The following is a 22,610-nucleotide window of genomic DNA, read 5'->3' on the forward strand; positions in this document are numbered from 1 at the left end:
TGGAAGTGGGCCAGGTGCTAGAGGTGGGAATCAGGAGTTCAGCTGTGGCCATGTTGAGGCTGAGACACCCATTAGACATCCAAGCAGAGATGTCAAGTTGGAGGTCTGAGCCCATGGAGAGGTCAAGGTGGGAGTTATCCATGGACACCTGGATGGTATTTAAGCTACAGGTCTTGGAAGAGCCATCTGCCGAAAGTGAAAGTAGAAAAGAGCGGAGGAGAGAGCCCTGGGGCCTTCCCGTGTTAATCCGTCCAGCAGAGGTGTAAAGCAGTGGTTCTCAATCTTCTGGCCCTTTAAATACAGTTCCTCATGTTGTGACCCAACCATAAAATTATTTTCGTTGCTACTTCATAACTGTAATGTTGCTACTGTTATGAATCGTCATGTAAATACCTGATATGCAGGATGTCTTAGGTGACCCCTGTGAAAGGGTCGTTTGACCGCCAAAGGGGTCGCGACCCACAGGTTGAGAACTACTGGTGTAAAGGCTTCAAAGGATACCAAGAGGGTAAAGTAGGAGGAAAAAATAGGAGAACATGGTATTTTTTAAGACAAGAAAGGGAAAAAGTCAAGAAGAAAGATGCCGATTTTCTGGGTAAAGGCCTGTTAGAGTTTGAGCAGCAGGCAGAGAAATGGCCACTTCTTGGTTGCTGAAAACTTTATCAAGAGCCATGCCTGGGAATCGGTAGTGGAGTGCAGGGAAGGAGAGAAAACATTCTGCTATGAAAAGGAGCAGAGATACAGTGTGGCAGCTGAAAGGAATGTAAGTCTTGAGGGAGTTTTATCTGTAAGAGACACTAGAACAAATTTCATTGATGATAAAAAATAATCCAGAAGGGAAGGGGGAAATTGAAATTTATTGAAGGCTTACAGTGTGTTAAGGGTTTTACAAACATTTGCCCTCGCAGTGTTTTACAGGTCAGGACACTGAGGTTAAATAACTTGCCCAAGGTCATGCAGCTAGAGGTGGCAGAGCTGGGAGGCCACCCAGGTTTTTATGACTCTTCATGCTTCACCACCCAGTTGTATAGGCACACAGCCCCTTAAGGCTTCAACACCCTGGGCAGGCCTTGCCCTGGCCATAGGGCCCCTGACCAATCAGAGAGAATTACTCTCATGCTGGGGGTTGGGGGGTGGGGCAGGACTTGATTATTTTCTTCCTCCAGTGCTGTAAGCAGGGTATCTCCCCCACAGCCTGAACACCCATGCAGTACAGGACAGAAGCTCTCCCAGGCCAGAGGAGCAGAGGCAAGCAGCAGGGGCCTCAGAGGTAGGAGAGAAAGGAATAACAGTGGGTGTACAGCGAGTTTCTGTGTCAGCCAGTGCAAGGGAAGGCTGGAGGCTGCTGGTCCCAACCAGCTGGGGCCTGTAGCCCCAGCATTCACCTGGATCTGCTCAATGCAGCAAGAAGCCCGCATCAGAGCCCTGTCTCCCGGGTGCCCCCATTGAGGCTGAGGCTGTGGGGGCGAGTACCCCGCTCCAGCCTGCGGCCAGACAGGAGGCGCCGCAGGGAGGAGCCGGAGCTCAGATCCCCGCAGCTTCTAAGATGGAGACTCTCTCGGCCTGGCCGTCCCCACCGGCTCCGGGGCACCTGAAGGGGGACACAGGAGAGGACATCCATGTGGCCCAGCCCGAAGCCCCAGGCTTTCCTGGGTATCTTCCCAGGCTCCCCTAATGCCTACCTGCTTATGTCCATGGGCTCCATTCCCACTGGGGTCCGGGGTCTTCCTGGACATCTGGAGGAAACGGGTGACCAAGGCCCGGCCCGGCCAGCTGCCCTTCAGGTCCCCCAGGGAGTGGGCAGGTGTAGGGCCCGAGGGCAAGGGGACCTTCTGGTAGGTGGGAACAGGGCGCCGTTTCCCGGCTGAATGAGCACGTAGCAACTTGGGGGAAGGGCAGCGGGCTAGATGGAAGAGGCAGGCTTCAGAGCAGAGCCCTGGAGAGAGACAGATAGAGAGAGAGAGAGAGAGAGAAAGAAAATGAATGGGTGGAATGGGAGGTGCAGAGAGGGCCAGGCAGCACGCCCCCAGCCCCCAGCCCCCAGGCACTAACCACACGCCTGACCTGTATCTGCAGAGGAAACAGAAGCAGCTTCTTCCTCAAACACTTTGGTATAAAGGTCCCTGAAGTCAGCTGTGGAGGGAGAGCCAGACAGGGCCTTGCTCAACGGACACACCTGCCCAGCCTACCACCCTCCTGCGAGAATGCAAGCCCAGAGGAGCTTTCACAGCTCCCCACCCCATCCCCAACCCAGTGGGCATCGTCTCTGCCCACAGGTGGTACCAGTCACCAAGGCGGGGGCCGAGGTGGTATGGCTCACAGCGACATCCTCCCCCGTGCCTGGCACACGATGGTGATCATGAGCACGGTCTGTGCTAAGCATTTACCTGCAGCACCTCACTTCTCAGTAACTCGCAAGCAGCGAGGGTGGAGGGACTATTGTTGCGCCTGCTTTGCAGGTAAGAACCTGAGGCTCGGTGCCTGGCCCCAGCTGGGAGCTGTGGGTCTGGGTTCCAAAAACAAATCCTCTTTCAGCCCAAAGCTATGGAGGCCGTGTTTCTAGGAGGCGAGCACCCGCAGAAGTGAACTCGCTCTTTCATCTTCTTCTGAGATCTCAACCATCCCAGACCCTGGTGGCCATCGCTGGTCCTCCACTCCCAGCGCCTCCCCTTCCTGAACCTTGGGGGGCGGGGGGTACTCACCGGTGTTGCTGGAGGAGGCGATGCCGGGGTCGCTGTGTGACCGTGGCAGCAGCAGCGGTGGCGTGGGCGCCGGATGAGGGGGCCGGTGCCCGGGTGGGGTGAGGGACCCTGAGCTGTCGCTGAAGCGGCGAGGGGGGGCTCTGCCGGGAGGGGCGGCGGCGGGGCGGCCGCCTCCCCGGGGGACCCGCCGCCGGAGCTCGGGGAAGCAGGGCGCCACCCAGGGCGGCCAGCCCTCCAGCCGGTGGCAGCTGCGGGCCGCGGTGGGGGCGCCCAGCGGAGGTGGGGGGGCCTCCGGGGCGGAGCAGGAGTAGGAGCGCGCGGCCCGAGGGGGCCGCCGGGGCAGCGGGCTGTCCTCGAAGGGGCCGCGCAGGCCGCAGTCCAGGCTGAGGCAGTAGCCGGCGCGGCTGCGCTGGATGGAGCGGAAGAGCACGTAGTCCACGGAGCGGACGGAGCCCTGCAGCTCCAGCAGGCACGAGTCCTCGGACGGGCTGGAGCCGCCCGGGAGGTCGCCGATGGCCGACAGCACGAGCGACCCGCTGTCCATGGACACTGTGGGCAGCAGGGGGCGCTGGGTAGCACCGGCCCGGCCCGGCCCAGGCAGTTCCCCTTTGCTCAGGCCCAGCCTCTGGGGGGCCGCTCTGCCTGGTTTTATCTCAAAGGAGACGGTTACGTCCAGGATTCCAAGAAGCCCCCGCCCTCGCTTGTCCACACACCACCAACTCGGCCTTGTCTCCCCTGTTTCGCTCCCACCCAGCTCTGCTATCCCAGCCCGCTGGCCCTGGTCCATCCTCCCCACTTTCTGCTCACCATCCACAATGGAGGCCACCCGCTCGCAGATGCAGGAGCCATCGTGAAGCTGAGGATCAAACAGAGTGGCCTGCAGAAGACACAAGGGTCCAAGGTCTAGCTCTGCACACTGAGACGGCCACCCCCCTGTGCTGGACAGAACTGGGGAGTTCCAGATTCCAGTCCCGCTGTGTCACTTGGTAAAGTCACTTATGGGGGTCTCTGTTTCCCTATCGTAAAACAGAAATCACGGTTCCTACCCCACCCCCCTCACCGGGCTCTGGGGAGGTCAAAGATGGCAGTGGATGTGTTAGTGCCATAAGATCATGGGAACTGTTCTCATCTTTATCCAGCGACTGCAGCTCACTCAGCTTTCATGCTCTAGCCCTGGCTCCCTGGCCCACACCAAGCCTTGCTCTTACCTGGCTGTCTCCTCGGAGCCCCATAACGGCCTCATAAGAAGGGGGGCAATCAGTAGGGTACAAGGGCACTGGGCTGTCCATGGAGCCGTTATAGGTGATGCTGGTGGGAAGAGGGAGAGAGAGGGTCAAAGCCTGGAGAAGAACTATTCCCCAAAGACCCTCCCCACCAATCAGGGCTGCAGCCCAAGCCCCCTTCCCCTGCCTTCGTCTCCCCAGCAGGAGTCCGCCAGGCCTCACCTCTGTGCATCTGTTTCTGAGCTGCAGGTGTACTCTGGGGGGTAGTAGGGAGGTGGGGGCACAGGTGGTACAAATTCCTCCAAGTCCAACATGGTGTGCAGGAGAGGGGCGGGGGGCGAGGAGGTACAGCCCAGAGGCCCCAGGGGACCTGAGACGGAGCGCTCAGGGGCCAGCTGCTGGGGAGCAAGCAATAACCCAGGTTTCTGGTTATTCGGCTCCCAAACTCCTCGCCTCATCTACATTTTCTGGCCCCGCCCCCAAAGCTGCTCAGCTTGGCCCCTCCCTCAGCCAGAACCAGCCCCTCCTCTAACCCTGCCTCCACCCAGGACCTCCAGCTCTGGCCCTGCCCATCTAAAATAATTCCTCCTCTTTATGACCCCATCTCCATCCAGAATCACCACCTGCTCTGTCCTCACCAGAACATCAACCCTTCATCCCCACCCCCACCTAGGCCCTTCTTGACCCCACCCAACTTCTAGCCCCACTCTTTAATGCCCCCTCTCCTGGCCCCCGACTGGCATCACATGCTTTCTTACTCCCTGTCATTCCTCTCCTCACCACCACCCCCCTCGGACCCCGTTAACATCCCTACAATAATAGACATTCCTAATGGGTGATCTACGGCCCCTGGTGCTCAGAGGAATCACTGTAGTCACCACCCCCTCAACCCCAGTCCCAGCACATACACCCCTGCCACCCCTCCATTACATCTGCTTGGCCTTCACCCCGGCTCCCCCCTCACCGTGTGCATGAGGTCAAGGGAGAATATTTGGATGCAGCAGACAATAGCTGAGACGGTACAGATTATGGTGGCACAAACGGTAAGTCCGCAGACGCTGAAGAGCAGGTTCTGGGAAAAGAAAGAGAGAGAAAGAGGGATGTATGAGTGGCATGGGTAATCCCACATAGCCTGGGCCTGTGAGGACCCCAGGAGGGGAGGCATGGTGGGGGAGGAAGGAATGGTAGGGCGGGGGGGGGGGGGGGATGCATGCTCACCTTGAGGGCCCCTCGGGCTTCATCACAGGTGGAGTTAGGGGCAACTTTTAGTTCCTGCCCTGACTCTGGACAGGGCCGGAGGAGGGGACCGGAGGGGCAGCACACACAGACCTTCCCTTCCTGAGGGGGAGAGGGGAGGGGAGACAGACTGAGTCAGGTGTCCCTCACATCTCCCCCCCGCCAGTTCTCTCCGGCCCGCCCTCCTCAGACCTCACCGTGGAGCAGTGGTGGAAGTCTCGGGCCAGCTGAGCGTTCTTGCAGGAGAGAACAGAGCCCGCCATGCTGAGCATGACACACAGCACCGACAGCAAGGAGAAGAAGGAGATCTGGGGAGACAGGGTGCGGATTCAGGGCTGGGATGCTCAGGAGCGGGGGCTACCAGGGAGGGAGCCACCCTCCTCCACACTCATTCGTGCCTGGGTGGCAGGAACCGGAGAGCCAGTCCCTTCTTGAGGGCATAAACGGGCATCCCCTCAGGTGCTGGGCACCTGCCTCCCAGCGGACACCAGACCCTGGCACCTACCACTAAAGTGAATGGCCGCTTCCAGGACACAATGCCAACTACCCCGGAGAACGCCAGCTGGGGACAGAGTGGGCACAGGCTCAGCCTGGCAGGGGAGGCACCTGAGTGAGCCCCTCACCACAGGGTGCACCCAGCCTTTTAGGAGGAGGGAGAGGGAGGAGAGGCCAGGATCTGAACTGGCAGCTGGTGTGGAGGGGTGGGGCCCAAGGAGCCGCCCCCACCCAACAACTGTGCACCCAACTCACCGAGAATCCAGCCCAAGACGGGCAGGACCTCTTGATGCTCTCGGTGGTGGTGACAGAGGAGGCCACCATGCTGAAGGTGACCACCAGGATGCCCAGAAGCACCTGGGCCAGCCCCAGCGTGAGCAGGGCCTGCAGCCAGGGTCGGTGGAGGCGGAGGTGGGTAAGGCCCCGGGTACTAGGCCGACTGGTAAGCGAGCGGCTGGAGTCACTAGGCGAGGGCATCATGCCTGCCGCCCGGTTGCCTGCGCCTCGCTCGGCCCCCCCTGGCACTTGGGAGCATCTCAGAGGAGCCCAGGGCCCCGTCCTTCCTCCTCTCCACCCCACTCGCTCTAGAGCCCACCCCCTGGCTGGATCCCCTGGGGCATGGCTCAGGGACTCCAGCTGGAGGGGCGGTCGAGGCAGGGAAGTCACAGAGGGGCCGCGGAGTGCTCGCTCCCCACCACGGGCACTGGATGGGCACCGTGCCCAGGATGGCGGTGAGGGCGCTGGGACACAGGCTCATCGCATCTCCCGAGGGAAGAGGGGCGCCGAGAAGGGCAGGTCCGGGAGTGAGGAGAGGGTGCGGGGAGAGGACGGAGGTCGGGAGCCCAGGAAAGGATGGGGAAGGTGAAGTCCAGAGGATGGGAAGACGTCTAGGGAAGAGGGCAGGGGTCGGCGTGGGTGACTCTAGAGGGCGGTGGACGTGCCTCCGATGTCCAGTGGGCTCCAAGGCTGGTGGGTGGGAGAGGCCAAGGCACCGCTGTCTCCAGAGTCGCCAGCCCTGCTCCCCTCCCCTCCAAGCTCCGCTCCCCCACCTCCGGCTGCAGCGGGTTTGGAGGCAGGGGGTGGGGATGGGATGGTGCGAGAGGAGGAGCGTGGCTGCGCGGTGCACCCCGGGAGTTGTAGTCAGGACGGGAGACCCTGCGGCGGTGGGGGGGTGGGGGCCGGAGCTGGCCACAGAGCAGGCAGCAGGCAGGTCTGCGGGTAAGGTAAGTGCTCTCCAGTCCCCGCCTTTACCGGGCCGGGCCCGAGCCAACAACCCTTTGGGCGCTCGCTTGAGCCCCACCCAGCCTCTCAGACCCCCCTCTTCACCCCCCCCCCCCTGCCCCACTGCGTTCTCAGTAGAGGCAGCAGCTCTTTCCGGGTCATTAATGGAAGGGTGGGGAGCAGGGCTCCCTGGTGAGTCTGATTCCACGCCCAACCGTGGACTTCCCTCCTTCTTCCTGCACCAGCCACCCTGTCGCCCAGCTCTGCTGCCCCACCCTGGACAGCTGGCAGTTCACACTAAAGCCAGCCTGACCTTCCTCTGGAATTCATACTCTGCCTTCACCCAGGTCCCTCACCCAGGATATTTTCCCATTGATTTCTGAGAGAGAGTGGACGATGTGAGAGAAACACATTGATTGGTTGCCTCCCGCACTCGCCCTGACCCGAAGCTCTATCCACTGAGCCAAACCCACTAGGGCACTCTTTCTGTCCTAGTTCCCAGTAAAAATTCCAGAAACAGGAATTTGAGTTCCAGTTCCACTGTCTTTTTATTTAAATAATCGAAGCAACAGCCTTGGCACAGCAGAGGGAAGCCGGGTTGGGGTGTGTAAGGGGCAGCAGCGGTGTGGCCTGATTGGGTAGTGGGGTGTAGGCAGAGCAGTGACGGGGTCACAGTGGGCTCCCAGCACCCCTAAATCAGGTTCAGCAGTCACAGCTGCGGGGTTGGGCACTATACAGGAGACATCAGATAGCCATGTCTCACAAGTCCCAGAGACCTCAGGGCGAGGGGCTCAGTCAGCCCCTTCAAGTGGCAGGGCCAGGGCATCCGTCAGGCGTCACGGGGCCCGGAAGGCATTTTCAGCAGCCCCAGTGGCTGCATTGGCAGCGGCGGTTCGCACCGCAGGGTTGGAGAAAACACCAGCAGCAAATTCTTGCTGGGCCTTCTGAAAGCTGGCACCTGTGCGGCGGTATAAGGAGTGGATCTGCAAGTAGAGGACAGAGATATCATAGCACATTCCAGCTACTGCTACTCTACTCCAACCTGAGGCCGCCACCACCCCTCCCCAGCCTGCCGCTCTAGATTTCCCTTCTTGGATCCCCTCCAACACACACACACACACTCCCCCTGCTTCAGAGGTCCATTAGCTCAGAACCCGCCCATCAGCCTGGCCCTCCCCAGCTCCTCCTGAACGTTCCACCCAGGCCCTTAGGGACACATGATCTCACTCTCCTGGCCCCACCTTCAACACAGCCCCTCACCCGCTTTAGCATCACAATTCCCAGCACCGCGATGCCAGTGAAGAGCAGGGCAACCAGGAGCATGATCACAGCTACCGCCGTGTTGGTCCTCAGCACCACCAGGGCGGAGATCCAGCCACTGTAAGGAGGCACAAGGGTGTGGCAGTGAAGAGGCCTGCTCACAGCTGGATCTCTGTCTTCCCCTTCTCCACTGGTTATGTCGCAAACGAGCCCTATTCCCACCCTTCCATCGACCGTCACTCCTATTAGTCCGGCAGCTTTCTACGCACCGCATTCCCAAGCTACATCCACTCTCTTCATAGTTCAGACCCACTTTCGGAACTGCCTCCTAGCTCTCCAAGCTCTTCCAGACATCCTCACTCTAAATAGACTCTTCTGGCCCTGGCTGGATAGTTGTTGGTTAGAGCATCAAGGTTGTGGGTTCGATCCCCAGTCAGGGCACATACATGAACCAACCAATGAATGCATAAATACGTAGAACAACAAGTCTCTCTCTCTCTAAAAGTCAATAAATTAAACCCTTCTGTTGAAGATTCTCCCTCTGCTCTTCAACTGTGATTACATATACCTCCTCCAGGAAGCCTTCCCAGACTGACCTTCCCCTCAACCTATGTCTGTGTAGAGTTCTGTCTGGGCTCTCTCTATCCTGGAAGTATCTCCTGTCTCTCTCCATAAACCAGCACCTCCCAAGGAGAAAAACCACATTTCCTTTTGCTGAACAACTCCCCCCGCACCCCCCCCCCCCCGCCCCAGTACCCTGACTTGGTCTTGAGGAGTGGGAGGAAGGGCTGAGGGTAGATAGCAGCCTCACAGACCTGAACCCCCAACCTGGGATGCCAATGGCCTGGAGGACAAAAAGCACATCCTGGGCGAAGAAAATGAAGAAGAAAACGAAGAAATTGAATGAACTATCGCTCCTGCAAGGAGAAAAAATGGGGCGAGTGGGAGAATTAGTGCTGGAGGAGCAGATAGTGGGGGTCCATTCAAACTTCCCCATCACCCCAGCCCCCAACTTACCGGAAAGCCTTATACATGGGGCGGTACCAGCAGACGAAGGAGCAGGGAGTAAAAAGGATGATCCAGAGGATAGACAGCCCAAAGCCCGTGCCGTTGTTGGTCTCCACACAGAAGCTGGCAAGGCAGGCGAGGAAATTCAGGAGAAGAGCCAGAGTGCTGCCTAACAGATGGAGGGACAGGATGATGGCTCTTTCCAGCTGCAATGAAGGCTCCTTCCCCGATAAGCCCGCCCGGTGACCCGCACCAAATTGGCAGAGAAGGAAACGAAGACAATATCTGCCTTTACAGAGTCCTCACAGGGGAGACAGAACGAGCAAATCTCAATCATGAGTAATCAACCCCCTTTGAAAAGACAGTTAAAGGATTCAGAACCCATTTATGCATGAGGATAAGGGAAGGTGAGTAGGCAAAAACACGCATTTGCTAGAAGGCTGGAGAATAAGTTCTAAATGGTATAAAAGGAGTAACCCGGGAAGATCCTAGAGAAATTAGTCTTAAACTCAAATATTAAAGAGAGGCAAAGTGTCTAGTTCTAGGTGAGTGGGCTCCAGGGCAGGAAAGATGTACCAGTTACTACCTGTACTCTTTCTCCAAAAGGGCTTCTTACTACTCACACATCCAGAGATAGTACATGGTGGATACTGTCTTCTGAAATTCTTGTGGGATCTCCATGGAGATGTCCTGGAAAAAGCAGGGCTGAACTGGGCAAAAAGAAGGCAGAGGGGGCCAATTGTTCTGTCGAGCTGAAAGGCACAAAGAGAGCAGATGTGAGGCAGAGACCAATGAAAGAATCACTCCCCCTGCCACTCCAGGTCCTCTATTCTATCTCTAATTTGGGGTCCAAGGAGATGGAGAGAAATAAAAATAAGGGTTACTATTTACAACTTTTAAGCACTGTGCCAAGCACTTTGTATAGATGATCTTATTTAACTCCCACAACAATCCTGTCCAACAGGTACAGACAGTATTTTCATTTTACAAGTGTGGAAACTGAGGCACTCAACATTAATAACTTGCCTAGGAGCTATGATTAATAAGCGATAGCACCCAAATTCAAACTCACAATTTGGCTCTGGTGCCCAAGCTCTCAAGTTTTTTTGCTTCTTAGAAACTGTCAGATTCCCTCCCCACCTTATCAAGGACTCACTTACTAGCTTTGCCCCCCAGGGCAGCATGCTGCAACTCTCGCTCTCTGCGGTCCAACTCCTCCGCTTTCCTGTTGAGCTCCTCTTGCTTCTTTAGCAGCTCTGCTGTGGCTGCTGCAGCGGAAGCCTGCCCAGTACGAGCAGAGAGATGTGAGTCCTGGGCCCCAGTGCCGGCCCGACTTCCCAACCACCATCCACACACCTCCTTTACCTGGGAGCTGTAGGAACCATAGTTCTTGGGTTCTGTGGGGCTGAGCTTTCTCGAGGACTGCGAGGGAGCTGAGGGTGGAGGCAATGGGGCTGGCGCAGGAGGCTCGTAGGCTGATGGTGGCTGTTGGGTTTAAAAAGACCTTACAGATCATCTGGTCCCTCATAACAGAGGAATCTAGAGTCAGCCTGAATACCTTTTCACCCAAAACTCATTACCTAGGTAGCAGCCCCTCCCACAGTTGGTAGAAAGCTAGTTCTTATGTTTGTCAGAGAACTCCTTTACAATCAGCAGCAGCCCTCATCACCCCTCACATCAAATTCCTTAGCCAGAACTAAAGCACTCATCTACATCTACTTCCATAACTTTTAAAAACTCTACATTTCCTGTTCCAGTGAGACACATATGTCTAGTTCTCCTCATTCCTTGCCTTCTAATTGCACACCTAAGCAGAGTCTGTTTTCTCAATTCCAACCAGCTGCGTACTTTATTATTTTTTTTCAAAAAAGCCTCCCCAGACAGGGCCTTGGTTATGGCCCCGCCAGGCTCCATTGGATGGATCATGAGCCCTGGTGTCTCCAGAAGAATGAAGCATCCCGTGGCGGCCTGGCCGCTCTGTCAGGAGCTAAGGTCATGGTGCTTGCTTCCTCCTTCCTTGGCATGCAGAAAAGGCCCCTGTACCCCGACAGAGTGGGCTCACTGGCAAGCCCTCCCCTCCCTTGCAGTCCTGTGCTCTCAGAATCTCACCTCTCGGGTCTCAAAAGGGTTGTAGACGTCAAGCGTGGCATACTGCGGGCTCGGTCGGTGCTGGATCACAGCTGGGTCCTGCGGGCAGAGACCAGGGGCTCAGCTGGCACCTGATACCTCACAGGGCACTCACAGGGGCCTCTTCACATTGCCTGTGGCTCCAAGGGCTGCACCTCGGGGGCCACGCTGTTGTCCCAGCACTTCCTCCAAATCCTTCACCCCTCACTGCCAGGACCAGTTTCTTACAGGGACAGGGCCCGCCCTCAGGGTGCTCACTGGACTGGAGTCGCCGTCACCCTCACGTGGCGGCCCTTCCAAAGATCAAATGTCACGAATGGGAGTACAAGTTAAGCCCATCCTCCAGAACCGGGAAGTCAATCCTGTTGCCCAAAGGAGGCCGGCGCAAGTCACCTGAAAAGGGTTGTCAAGTTCGCCGGGCTCGGCGAAGGGGTTTCCACCGTCTGTGTTTTGAGCCATAGTTGCAACCGCGGACTAGGCCGCCCCCTGCCCTCCACGCCCCTGGGGCGGCACTGGGGGCAGCAGCGACGCTCAGCCTTCCCTCCGCTCCACTCCGTCCGCCCCGCTTCTCTGTGCACGGATTGGCTGCACCGACCGGAAGTCCCAAGGATCCCGCAGCAGTAGCGGGTTACGCCTGCGTCCTGGCTCCAGGAAAGGCCGGAAGTACCCACGTGACACCGCTAACCCAGTGTCTCTACCAAGTACCACCCCTTACCCCACGTGATGCAGCTCCTCCAACGAACTACACCCCCCAGAAGGCCTTGCGTGATAATCCTGCTCAGTCTGTCTCCCGAGGTGTATGATGGGAGTCTTTCCACCGGTGGTAGCAGCCTCTCAGAAGCCCAGTTGAGCAAGTTTTTCACCTGGGTTTCCGGGTGGATGGTGGGGGTCCAGTCTAATGGCTCTAGTAGTTGGACCCCCTTTGCAACCCTCATTATTCCTGATCAAAGAAGCGCCACCTTATAATCCCTCTCCATTCTAACGTGCAAGAAATGTTACCATTACCCTCCCCTGAAACAAACCAGATAAACTGGTTGCCTGCCTGGTTAATTTCAGAGGGTAAGCTAGGTTCCCTGCTTACCCAGACTCAGAAAGGTTGCCCATCTTCTCATCCCTCCACCCCAGCATCGCCAAACCTCAAACTCTGGGGATGGAGGTCAGATGAAGCACTTCATTTTATTTCACAAAGACCATACAAACTTCTTTATAAAATACGGGCTGGATGCCACCTGGTTACCTCATCCTGCCCCCATCCAACTCAACTGTCAGGGGGCAAGTGAGGTTGGGAAGAGTGTAGAATGGAATAGCATTATGTACAAGGCAGGGTACAAGCTCTCTCATATTTACACTATTTCACATATTCACAGGTATACAGGGAGCCAGGAGGAAGGAGTGGGCTCCGGTTCTGTTCTCTTGTATAAAAAAGCACCAGTGTCCTGGACTGGACACCCACTGCTGCTAGAGATGCAGGGGGGCCCAGGGTCTGATTGTCACCGACTGATATCCCGACTGGAGTCCCACAACTTGGCACTGAGTGGTTCGGCCCGGAGGCGGGTGAAGAAAGGATGCTGGAGAGCTTCACCCAAGGTCAGACGCTTAGCAGGTTCGTACTCTAGCATGCTTTCAATCAGATCGAAGAGCTGGTGGTGTTCCTCTGCCTCTGAGGTCAGATACCGCTGGTGGTGGAGGGCAGGAAAAAGGTGAGGTACGCTGCCTTACAAACCCTGCCTTCCACAAGGCCCTAGCTTCAGTCTTGGAAGACCAAGGCTCTGCTTACAACCATTATGAATACTACCTTCGCACGACCACATTGTGACCGATTCTGATATCACAGCTTAACCTACCTTCGCCCTAGGTACTGCTTCATACTCTGAAAGTTTTACTCGTATATTCTTGTCAACTTCGTAAATCTTCTTTCTTTAGCTCCACATTAAAATTTAAGCTCTTCAAAGGTAATTTATTCTTTTGTCTGACCCAAGGAATCCAGGACATTGCTTTGATCTCTAATTGGCTCAAGAAGGACATGGCTGTCTAACCTCCTTCCCTCCGAAACACCACTCCTTCTTATTTCTCTCTTCAATTAACCGAAAATGTCTTCAGTATTCCTCCCCTTCTTTCCTAACTCTGTGCTTGTGAAATGCTTTCCAGAGGCAAAACACCTTAAGAAAGAAGTGACCTCTGGGTGGTGGGCACCACTGATCCCCAGCCTGGCTCACCCGCAGTGGTTTGCAGTTTTCTCGAACGTAGCGCCCAGCTGACGTGTTCTCATCCCAATCCAGGCGACCCCGATAAAAATATTTCTGCTTCCTAGAGGGGAAGGGGAGGTTGAGGAATCAGGAGGTTCCTCTTACTGTGGGATAATCCCCTTATTCCCCCATCTGAGTAGCTGGGGGAGGGAAGGTGTCAAAGAAAAAAGAAAATGTGATATTGACCATTTGTAGAGAGAAAAGGGAAAGGGTTAAGTCCCTCCCACTCAAAGTTCACCTTGTTTTTCGGGTCATCCGGGAAGGGATAGGACCCAAAATCCTTTCCATCATGGCTAGATGCTCTCTGTTGTCGTGGGTCTAGGAAAGGAAGCCAGAACTGAGCATGGGACTGGGAAGGGGATGCTGAGGACCAGCTGCCAGGAAAATAAGCAACATGGAGGAGTAAGCAGGCAGGTCCTCAGCAGACAGGGAGATCAGGGATGAGAATGCCAGGTGGTCATATCATTACTTACTTGGAAGAGGGTGAAGCCAACATAGTACTCAAAGATGATGCAGCCTATGCTCCACACATCACAAGGCTGTGACCAGCCCAACTCTGGGTAGGAATTGGAGGGAAAAGGTGTTATGAGGTTTAGGGGCTGCCACCCTCACCACCACACCTGCTTACACACTGGGACATCCTTGTCCTTCCCCCTTACCAAGGATGACCTCTGGTGCTCGGTAATGGCGAGTGGAGACAATAGTACTATGGTGTTCATGGTCAAAGGTGGCACTGCCAAAGTCTACCACCCGCACAGCTGTGCTCTTCACGCTTCGCTCATCTCGCTTCTAGGAACCAAGCGGGAAAAGAATGAACCTCTGCACTACAGCCTGAGATGCCACTACTATCCTCTGAAGTGGTTCTGAGCATTAAAAAAGCTCCTTTGACCTGCCTGTCTGCCCCGCACCACACGCCAATCTCTTGCCCTACAGCCTCCCCATATCTAGCAGAGTACTTTAGGAGTTGAGGAGGAAGAGGATTAAGGAATAATTATGGAATAGCATGCAAGTCTCTGTGCATCGGAAGACTATACCCAAGTGACTGGTGTTTTACTGAAAATATACATGTTGCAAAGAGAGGGAGAGCTTCCTTTGGAGATCTCCATGAACTCTAGAGTTCGTCAGGGAACTGAGCTTTCTTTACAAAAAAGAGAAAAGTCCAAAGCAAGAACCTTAAAAGCATTTCCACTAGATTGGAAAGCTATCTGAGGTTCTTTTTCCAAATTCTCTTCCAATTGAAGTCTTCTTAAATCTCTCCCTTTCAATCGATTCTGATACTCTGGTTTTACTCAGTCAAGAGCCAGACCAAGAGAAAATGTGGAAGCGAGAAGTAAAAGGAGGCCATGAAGGGTTAAGAGAAAGGCAACCTGACACAGCTGCCTGCCCTCATTGGCCAAGGGGGAAACCCTATCCATCTTACCTTCTCAAGATTGTAAGTGAGCTCGTAGTCTGAATTCACAAACAAAATATTTTCAGGCTTGAGGTCCGTATGTGTCAGCTTGTTATCGTGGAGGACTGCAGGGGAAAAGGCCAGTCACGGTCGGTCCTGGCAGCCTGGGCTACCTGGCCCCAGCTAACCCCAGGCTCGGTCCCCTAGCTCCAAGCTGGTGAGGAGGCAGGTGCAGAGTTTCTAGGTTGCTTTCTGCTTTTCATCCAAATGAAATGCCTGGTCTAAGATGCTCTATGCTTATTAACGTAAGATATGTAAATAATTCTCAATTGAAGGATAAAGGCAGTTTTCTATAGCTTGTATTTTTGTACTGATTCTGACATATGTGTATCTGACACTGTGTGAATTCAACTCTGCAAAACTGTATTGTTACGAACACTCAAGAGGAACTATGTACTAGTCTGGATTCCCTACTTGGCTCCTTGGCTGTGCTACTCCCTGCTTCCACCTGCTTGGCTGGGCATGAAGAGCATCTCAGATTAGACACATGTAACCCTCTAGCTTGAGTCGACCTTTCGTCTTTGTGCTTGCTGCCTGACTTACACTTCCCAAGGAAAAGAGGTATTTAAGTGCTTTGATTTCAAAGGCTTTGTCTTCCAGCTCCTGCTTGGTTAGATGTGGAGTAAGCCAATCAGTGATGGCGAGGACATCAGTCAAGGAGTTAAGTCAGAAGAGGAGATGTCAACATGACAGTGAATAATAGAAGTGCAGATAACCAAGTTGACTGTTTGGGGGCTTCACCAGTGCACAACTGAGATAGAAGAGGTCCAATGGAGGCAGGGGCTGTCCCAGAGTCCACCTCGGCCCACCCCACTCACACTTGACAGCCTGGCACAGCTGGAAGGCCATGTGGCGCACTTGGTGGATGGGGTAGGGCAGGTAGTTGTTGTCTTTGAGGAAATCGAAGGTGCTAAGGCCCAGAAGCTCAAAGGAGATACACATGTGGCCATGGTAGTCAAACCAGTCAAACATCTGGACACAGAGGCTGGGAAGAGAGACGGGGAAGGGGAATGTCTGATGAGCTTCCATCTGCTCACCACCTCTCCAACAAGGTGGGACTGCATAGCTGTTGATTCCACACACTTGTATTACCAACGAAATTCAGTTCCGTTAGGAAATGGTCTTTCTGGTGGACTCAAGAAGAGAGGTACTACCTGGCAAGATTCAAATCATTTTCAAAAACTTTAAATAGTTTAAAAAAAAAATTCTAGTTGCTGAAGAGTTGTTGAGTGCCAGGCTCTTATGCTGACCTTGAATTGTCAAACTGTCACTTCTAAATCCAGACCCCACCTCCCAGTCCTGAAATTCACTATCAGCCACCAATGGCCCCTGTTTATACCTGTTATCGTTTTATGTGTTCACTTAACACCCTTATTATATATTTGGCTTATAAAATGTGTGGACAGAAATATTACATATAAATGTCATTGGCCTCATCAGCATAGTTCTAAGTATTAAAAGCTCAGTTAACTTTTTTGACGAAATGTTAATTCTCAGTCTCAGGGTCATTTCCAAGGGAGATCCCTACAGAGGCCACCCTGGGCTGGAGCCAAACTGCAGAGCAATTTAACTGCCCTAAAAACAAGGGAAACGAATTAGAGAATATCTTCTGAGAGGACTGAGGACCAGACCCGCCCTTCCTACTCTAATGTTCTACTGCTCTAAGATGAGGAACAAAAGATGAATGGATGAGCAGGTCTAGGACTCCCTGCAGGCCTAGCCTAGGTTGGGGAGCCCTGTACGGGGTGGAGCCTCTCAGACTCCCCACACACTCCTTTGCTTGCTTACTTCTTGTTGTCAGGGTCCTTCTCATTGATTTTCTCCAGGACGTTGATTTCAAGTCGAGCCGCTTCCTTGTACTTTTCCACATTCTTTATGATCTTCAAGGCAACTCGAGCCCCGCCCCTGTGGGTTGGCAGAAGAGGCTTTTGCTGGGCTCTCGAGAACCTCAAATTGAATGGGGCTGTCGGGGCATAAAGAAGCCCTACCTTTTGCTCATCGTATATAGGCCCCAGACAACCCTCACTACCTCTTTACGCCCAGCAGGTATGGGGGTGGGTGGCTGACAGTTACCTGCGGTGGTCGACACACTGTACAACTCTGCCAAAGGTCCCCTCTCCCAACGTGCTTACAATTTCATCTGAAATGACAGAGAGCAGGGTCGGGGAGGGGGAGGGAGAGAAGGTAGGGACTGAGCTGAGTTGGAAGGAAAAAGGGACAGCAATCTGGGGTGAAATGAAGGATGGGGGAACAGATACAGATGGTCACAGGGGAAGAAAACCCCTGTGTGATTCCCACCACCTTTAACCCAGGGGCCATGAGAGCTGGGAGTGGACAGCAGAGGTCAATTCTCAACAGCAACTCAAACCACCCAGATAAACAACACCACTGAGAAAAGGCAAGAGAGACTGTGACTTGGGTTGGCTTGGGACGTTAGAATGGCTATGGGACCATTACAGGCTATAGGATTGTTACGATTTGGCTTGTACATCGCTCTTGTAGCCAGTCCCCGACGTGGTAGATGAGGTGGCCCTCAGCGTCGTCCTCTACACTCTTGGCTCTCCGGCTGCTGTGCTGCTGGCGGGGGGCGGGGGGGGTCGGAGCAAGCCAGGTGTCGGAGCGGGGGCCGGAGGGAGGCGGGGTGGGTGGTGGAGGGGCCACCGGTCACAGGCGCCCAGCCAGGGGGGACAGACGATGATGGGGGACAGTGGAAGGGAACACGTCAGATGCAGTAAGGCGGATCGGGGTGAGAAGAGAGAGCGGCGCATAACCCCAAGTCCCAAACCCAAAAACGGGAACAAGGAGAGGCACGGGCAGAGCAGAGAAGTGGTGTCGTTGTGCCCATGTCACCCACAACCCCATGCTCTACACAATGCCCTTCCAGGCAGGCACAAATCTCCCTTTCCCCCACCCAAGCCCACCGACGGAGGGGGCCATGGAGCCCAGGGCTTGGGGGAGAAAGGCGGTTCACAAGCAAGGCCCCCATTGGAGAGTGCAGGCCGCTGGGCAGGGAAGCTGCTCCCTGCACAGTAAGGCCAGCACGCCAGAGAGGGCACTGGGCTCACAAGTGCTCTGTGCCCATCCGTCTCTAAAGCAGATTCTGGGGCCTCCAAGAGTCGAAGAGCTTCCAAGAGAGACAGGCTCAGTGCCCACCTCAGTGTGCATGCCCCAACAATCAGCTGACAACAAGGATACTTCTCACTTACCAGGGTCCCAGAGGGCTGAACGGGGAGAGGAAGGGCCTGGGCGGGCACTCACCGAAGACGAGCGGCTGAATGTCCGACTGCGCCGCCTCCGCCGTCGGTGCTTCCTTCGGCTGCTGCGCTGGCTGCGGTAACTGCTGTTCTCCCGATGATACTCGTAGGAATGCCGGTAGTCCGTGTCATAGTAGGCCTCTCCCCGATCCCTGCTGTAGTCGTTGCGTCTGTAGCTGCCACAGTACCGCCGGTCATACGCTCTCCGGTCAGAGGAACGGTCATCGTAGCTGCTGTTGGACAACAAACACCCATTAGGTGCATCTGCTCAGCCACATTCCTTGCCACACCACGTGACAAGGTCCCCCCCGCAGTGAGGAAAGAGGCTCTCAGACACCCCTCAAGTCTCTGAGGACTGAGGACCAGAGAATTGAAGTAACTGAGTGCAGAGGAGGAATCACCACCTGCATGTCACCAAGAATCTGAAAAGACACCTGCAGAACTACATCCTCTGGGGCCATCTCCTTCCCTCCAGGGACTTAAAGGAACAAAGCCGTAAGCCTTCCCTCCATCCAGCTTTGCTCCAAACTATCCCTAACCCATCCCTCCACCGAAGATGCCGCTACGTCATTAAAACCAGGCAAACCTGACTCTGTCTTGTCTATTAGCTCACCGGCTACTTCTAGCCCCTAGTCTTTTGCATTTGCTTTCCCTTCATCTGGGACACTTCACCCTTATATTTCAGGTGAGTTTAGACGTCACACACTCTGGGAAATTTTCCTTGAACTACACACCCTGTCCTACTCCAACCAAACCTGCTAATGCTTCCTCAGCCCTTTCCTGCATACTTCCTCTATGATAACACTCTTGATATCACAGTGCAAATGCCTTATTTTGTCATCCATCTTGAGCATCACCTTCACCCAGGTGCTTAGCATGTAACCAACAAATCGTTAAATGAATGAATGAGTACAAGGTCTCACCTCCGGGAACGAACATGGTAGCTGTCTTCCCGTCGATGCCTCCGTGTCCGGTCGCTGCTACTTGACCAGGATCGGCTTCTTCGTCTCTTATGCTTTCGGCTTCGATAGTGTTCATGGTAACTCCCCCGGCTGCCTCGTTCTGAGGATGGGTACCTTCGGGGATGAGGCATCTGGAAGAGAAGGCAAAGCAGAAATAGTGGGGAAGTCCCCTTCAAGGACTGGGTGCTGCAGAGGTGCCTAGCTGCTTTCTCCTCTTCGATGTCTATCTCTTTTGCCCACCCACTGTACTGAAAATTCCTCCTTAATGGAGTGTAACAGCAGTCACTTACTAACTCTGGCTGAAAACTCTAGGAAGCCTTCCCTAACTCTCTCAATCCCTTAAATACGCCCCACCCGGCACACTGCTCTTCTCTGCTTTCCCACAAACATGGCTCCATGCAGACCTTCAGGTCTGGGCCACAGCCCGTTACAGGGGAGATGGTGTAACTGATGGGAGGCTGCCAGAGTGCTTCCTGGGCTGAGATCTAAGAGAGATCTGTGTCATGCTGAGTTCCTCACAACTCAGCAGACTAAAGCGTTATATACACTATCATGATGAATGTTTTACAGTTATTCAGCGTGTCGACCATCCGTGTTCTGAGGGCAGGAATCCCATTCGCCGGGTTTCTACACGCAGCAACGTATACGAAATATACACAAGTTCTAGGGACCTGGGTCTCTAGCCCCTGGACTGCCTTCACTCTTGCACCTCCGGCCAAACACCCCTGGAGAGGTTCTAATACAGGAGGCCCCACGCTGCAGTCAGCTTCCCACCCGGCTTCTCCTCCCCTTTTTGCCTCGGAAGTACAGAATACCTGGTGGTTTTTTTTAAATTAATACCAGCACTACTTGCCTAAGAGCCAGTTCCCTTCCAGCTATTAGAACTGGAGTGGCCTGGTGCACATATCCTTTCTTTCTTCAGGGGAAGAATCAGAAGGCACTGTCACACCGGGCAGGTGAGGCCAGGAGGGCATAACGGCATGAAACGGGCCCAAGGACAGAAATCGTGGTGGGGCAAGGATTCGGTGCGAAAAGGCCACGGACTCCAAAACCTGGGCCCCCCTCCCCCCGGAGACTCTCCCTGCCCAATGACTTCAGATTCGGAAGGGCGATATTCAATTCATCCCGGGCTTCGCAGGGCTCACGGAGAGCCCAGAGGATGCGAGCGCAGGGCGCGGCCAGGGGACCCAGCGCTGCTCAGCCCACCCCGGTCCCCCACCTCGCTGAGCCGCCGCCGAGGTTGCGCACGGGCCTCCGCACAGAGCATCCCCAGCTGCGACCTTCCTCGGCGTCCACGGCTTTATCTCCCTTTCTCACTCGGACGATCCACAACTAACTTCTGGAGTCAAAGGCCTTCCGTGCCCTCCACGTGACACGGCGCTGTCTCTCCTCCTCCCAGCCCCGGTGCAACTCTGACATTCCGCCCGTTCTCGCCCCGGGAGCCACTCCCATCCCGGCTCCATCACCTCCTCCTCTGCGGTCGCCCCCAAGTTTCCGCCGGGTCTTCCCAGATGCACCCGGGCCAGCTGTCTCCCCCCTCCACTCCACGCCTCCCCTCGGCCGCTCTTGCAGGTCTTGCCCCGCTTCCTCCCCTCGCCTCGCCCCGGCCCCTCGCCCCCCAGGCACCCCTACCCCGCCCGCCCCGTCGTCGCCATCTTCCCGCGCGGCCCCGCGGCCCGCCCGCCCGCCCGCCCGCGCGCTCACCGTTCTGGCGGCGAGGCCCGTGCGCTTGTCCCACAGGAAGTCCGTGATGGCGGCAGCACTGCGGCCGGGAGTCCCGGCACCCCCGCGGCGACGAAGTGCTGCTCCACCCCCCAACCCGAGACCCTGGGACCTCCCGCCTGGTTCCCGGGCTCTGCTCCAGTCCCGCCCGCCCCGGCTCCGTCCCCGCCCCGAGGATCCGCTGGGGGGCCGCTCGCACCGCCCCCGCCCGGGGCCCGGTCCCAGCTGGGTCTCCGGCTCTGGCCTCTCCGATCCGCCGCTGCCACCGGGAGCGAGCACGTACGCACGCACGTTCGGCGTCGCTTCCCAGTTACCCCCGAGCTCCGCCCCCCGGGCCGCGCACGCCACCGCGTCCTCCCCCGGCTCGCGGGCGTCCGCCAGCCCCGCCAGCCCGAGAGGAGGGCGCGCCGGGGGTGCGGTCGCCGGGCTTCCCCGGGCGGGCTCCGCTCCGCCCCGCGCCTTCCCCGTCCCTCCTCCGTCTTTTGCCGCTTTTAGGCGACCTCGCTGACCTCGCTAGGTTTGCAGATTTAAAGGAAAGGGCGGCGATTTGGGGAGCGTCGCCGCTCCGCAAAGCTTTTCAGGCTGGGCGGCGAGGTCTGCTTCTCTAGAGCCTGAAACATCCCGTCCTCAAAGCAGCTCGGCGACCTCACCCAGCAGAGAGACCCCCGCCTTTGGTCCTAAACACCAACTGCACGTGTGCATGCAGCCCGGCGGAGCACGGCTGCCGGGGAAAGGCTTGGGCAATGCGGGGATGGAGAATCGGCTGCCGAAAAAGGCGAAATCACTTCGGACCTGAGTATTATGCACTTACACATCACACGAGGAGCGTACGTTTACTGAATTGAAAAAAATTGAAAAAGAAAAGAGAAGGGGACGTTGAGACAAACTGGGCAGTTACAGACGCTGCAGAAGGAATTGAGAAGCAGAAAGGGAAGTGAAAAAGAACCCGAGGATAACTACCTTCAAGTCGGAATATCGGAGGGGAGCTGGGGCGGAGGACTGTCAGAGGGAGATCAGATCAGCTAGCCAGAAATGGCTTAGGAAAAGGTCCCCAAAATAGAAGAGGAAGGGCAGTGAGGGGCTAAGCGGACAGAAAGGGAAATTCACTTCCTCCTCCAAGAACACCTTCCCGGGTCAGCGTCCATTCAACAAGCATCTACTGAGTGTCCACTGTGCCCAGCACGGTGCCAGGTTCTTCGGGGCTTCACAGTCTAACGGGAGGAAAAGCCCTGTGACTAGATAATGGCAGCCTGTGACAAGAAGGGTTATGAGCAGAACAGCGGTGCCCCGGACACTGTTGAAAAGTTCTAGACGAGACCCGACCAGGGGAAAGGAGGTTTGGAAATATGTCTCTAGGTTTCCCAGAGGAGATGAGATCGGAACCAGCTGTTGTGTCCTCAGCATCCACTTAGTGATGGGCAGAGTCGCATTTGGTGAAGGTTGGCAGGAAAAACATCAGAAAGTTCAATACCAGGGTGAGCAGTGGGGGGAACGGAAGAAAGGAATATGCCCGGAGAGTGCTGAGCGAAAGAAAGTGGAATCCAGGACCTTCATGAGCAAGAGTGGCCATTCCCCGCCTCTCCCATCGGTCCCCAGTTCCTCGCCCTCCTGTCCCATCAGCTACAACGCACGTCCGGTTTTCCCGCCGCTTGCAGCGGCTCCACCTCCCTGGCAGTCGGTGAATAAAAGCCCAGCTCTAGGCCA

General features: G+C 55.8%; 3 protein-coding genes across 11 annotated transcripts; all 3 read right to left on the bottom strand.

Moving 5' to 3' along the window:
- Window positions 1–507: 507 nt before the first annotated feature.
- On the bottom strand, window positions 508–6,699 carry ENTREP3 (endosomal transmembrane epsin interactor 3). 3 transcript variants are annotated; one of them, XM_070397477.1, is made up of 12 exons: window positions 5,912–6,699; window positions 5,667–5,723; window positions 5,359–5,469; window positions 5,144–5,263; window positions 4,890–4,997; window positions 4,148–4,320; window positions 3,911–4,010; window positions 3,510–3,579; window positions 2,703–3,251; window positions 2,065–2,133; window positions 1,683–1,936; window positions 508–1,591 (listed from the first exon to the last, which is right to left on the bottom strand). In XM_070397477.1, exons 1-12 carry the CDS (start codon window positions 6,134–6,136, stop codon window positions 1,418–1,420), a joined length of 2,010 nt encoding a protein of 669 aa, XP_070253578.1. In that variant the 5' UTR covers window positions 6,137–6,699; the 3' UTR covers window positions 508–1,417. The 3 variants fall into 3 exon arrangements, with proteins under 3 accessions (XP_070253578.1, XP_070253577.1, XP_070253579.1); XM_070397476.1 differs by having other exon boundaries at window positions 4,148–4,323; XM_070397478.1 differs by lacking the exon at window positions 5,667–5,723 and having other exon boundaries at window positions 509–1,591; window positions 4,148–4,323.
- Window positions 6,700–7,400: 701 nt separating this feature from the next.
- Window positions 7,401–11,869, bottom strand: SCAMP3 (secretory carrier membrane protein 3). The gene is made up of 9 exons (XM_070397520.1): window positions 11,666–11,869; window positions 11,255–11,332; window positions 10,511–10,630; window positions 10,306–10,426; window positions 9,769–9,897; window positions 9,155–9,314; window positions 8,953–9,054; window positions 8,138–8,255; window positions 7,401–7,860 (listed from the first exon to the last, which is right to left on the bottom strand). Exons 1-9 carry the CDS (start codon window positions 11,729–11,731, stop codon window positions 7,714–7,716), a joined length of 1,041 nt encoding a protein of 346 aa, XP_070253621.1. The 5' UTR covers window positions 11,732–11,869; the 3' UTR covers window positions 7,401–7,713.
- Window positions 11,870–12,433: 564 nt separating this feature from the next.
- On the bottom strand, window positions 12,434–21,153 carry CLK2 (CDC like kinase 2). 7 transcript variants are annotated; one of them, XM_070397513.1, is made up of 14 exons: window positions 20,889–21,153; window positions 20,038–20,100; window positions 19,146–19,315; window positions 18,227–18,455; window positions 17,458–17,545; window positions 17,042–17,108; window positions 16,757–16,873; window positions 15,787–15,953; window positions 14,939–15,033; window positions 14,178–14,307; window positions 13,992–14,074; window positions 13,757–13,836; window positions 13,489–13,579; window positions 12,434–12,948 (listed from the first exon to the last, which is right to left on the bottom strand). In XM_070397513.1, exons 3-14 carry the CDS (start codon window positions 19,313–19,315, stop codon window positions 12,763–12,765), a joined length of 1,503 nt encoding a protein of 500 aa, XP_070253614.1. In that variant the 5' UTR covers window positions 20,038–20,100; window positions 20,889–21,153; the 3' UTR covers window positions 12,434–12,762. The 7 variants fall into 7 exon arrangements, with proteins under 7 accessions (XP_070253614.1, XP_070253617.1, XP_070253616.1 ...); XM_070397516.1 differs by lacking the exon at window positions 20,038–20,100 and having other exon boundaries at window positions 17,458–17,542; window positions 18,227–18,452; XM_070397515.1 differs by lacking the exon at window positions 20,038–20,100 and having other exon boundaries at window positions 18,227–18,452.
- Between the last annotated feature and the right edge of the window lie 1,457 nt (window positions 21,154–22,610).

The sequence above is a fragment of the Myotis yumanensis genome, unplaced genomic scaffold (assembly GCF_028538775.1).
Source record: "Myotis yumanensis isolate MYYU_CA2020_CCGP unplaced genomic scaffold, mMyoYum1.0.hap1 SCAF_17, whole genome shotgun sequence".
In the NCBI taxonomy this organism is placed as follows: domain Eukaryota; kingdom Metazoa; phylum Chordata; class Mammalia; order Chiroptera; family Vespertilionidae; genus Myotis; species Myotis yumanensis.

What these genes read in the sequence shown, in the direction of transcription:
- ENTREP3 (XM_070397476.1), bottom strand. Translation starts at nt 6,136, where the DNA reads ATGATGCCCTCGCCTAGTGACTCCAGCCGCTCGCTTACCAGTCGGCCT. An exon ending in AGCGGCCATTCACTTTAGTG is followed by an intron (nt 5,470 to 5,666) that starts GTAGGTGCCAGG and finishes CTGTCTCCCCAG; the next exon opens with ATCTCCTTCTTCTCCTTGCT. An exon ending in GGTGGCCTCCATTGTGGATG is followed by an intron (nt 3,252 to 3,509) that starts GTGAGCAGAAAG and finishes TGCTGCCCACAG; the next exon opens with TGTCCATGGACAGCGGGTCG.
- SCAMP3 (XM_070397520.1), bottom strand. Translation starts at nt 11,731, where the DNA reads ATGGCTCAAAACACAGACGGTGGAAACCCCTTCGCCGAGCCCGGCGAA. An exon ending in TGCCCTGGGGGGCAAAGCTA is followed by an intron (nt 9,898 to 10,305) that starts GTAAGTGAGTCC and finishes TGTGCCTTTCAG; the next exon opens with CTCGACAGAACAATTGGCCC. An exon ending in GAATTGTGATGCTAAAGCGG is followed by an intron (nt 7,861 to 8,137) that starts GTGAGGGGCTGT and finishes CTCTACTTGCAG; the next exon opens with ATCCACTCCTTATACCGCCG.
- CLK2 (XM_070397512.1), bottom strand. Translation starts at nt 19,315, where the DNA reads ATGCCTCATCCCCGAAGGTACCCATCCTCAGAACGAGGCAGCCGGGGG. An exon ending in AAGGACCCTGACAACAAGAA is followed by an intron (nt 15,954 to 16,756) that starts GTAAGCAAGCAA and finishes CTCTCTTCCCAG; the next exon opens with CCTCTGTGTCCAGATGTTTG. An exon ending in GCTGTGCCAGGCTGTCAAGT is followed by an intron (nt 15,034 to 15,786) that starts GTGAGTGGGGTG and finishes TTTCCCCTGCAG; the next exon opens with TCCTCCACGATAACAAGCTG.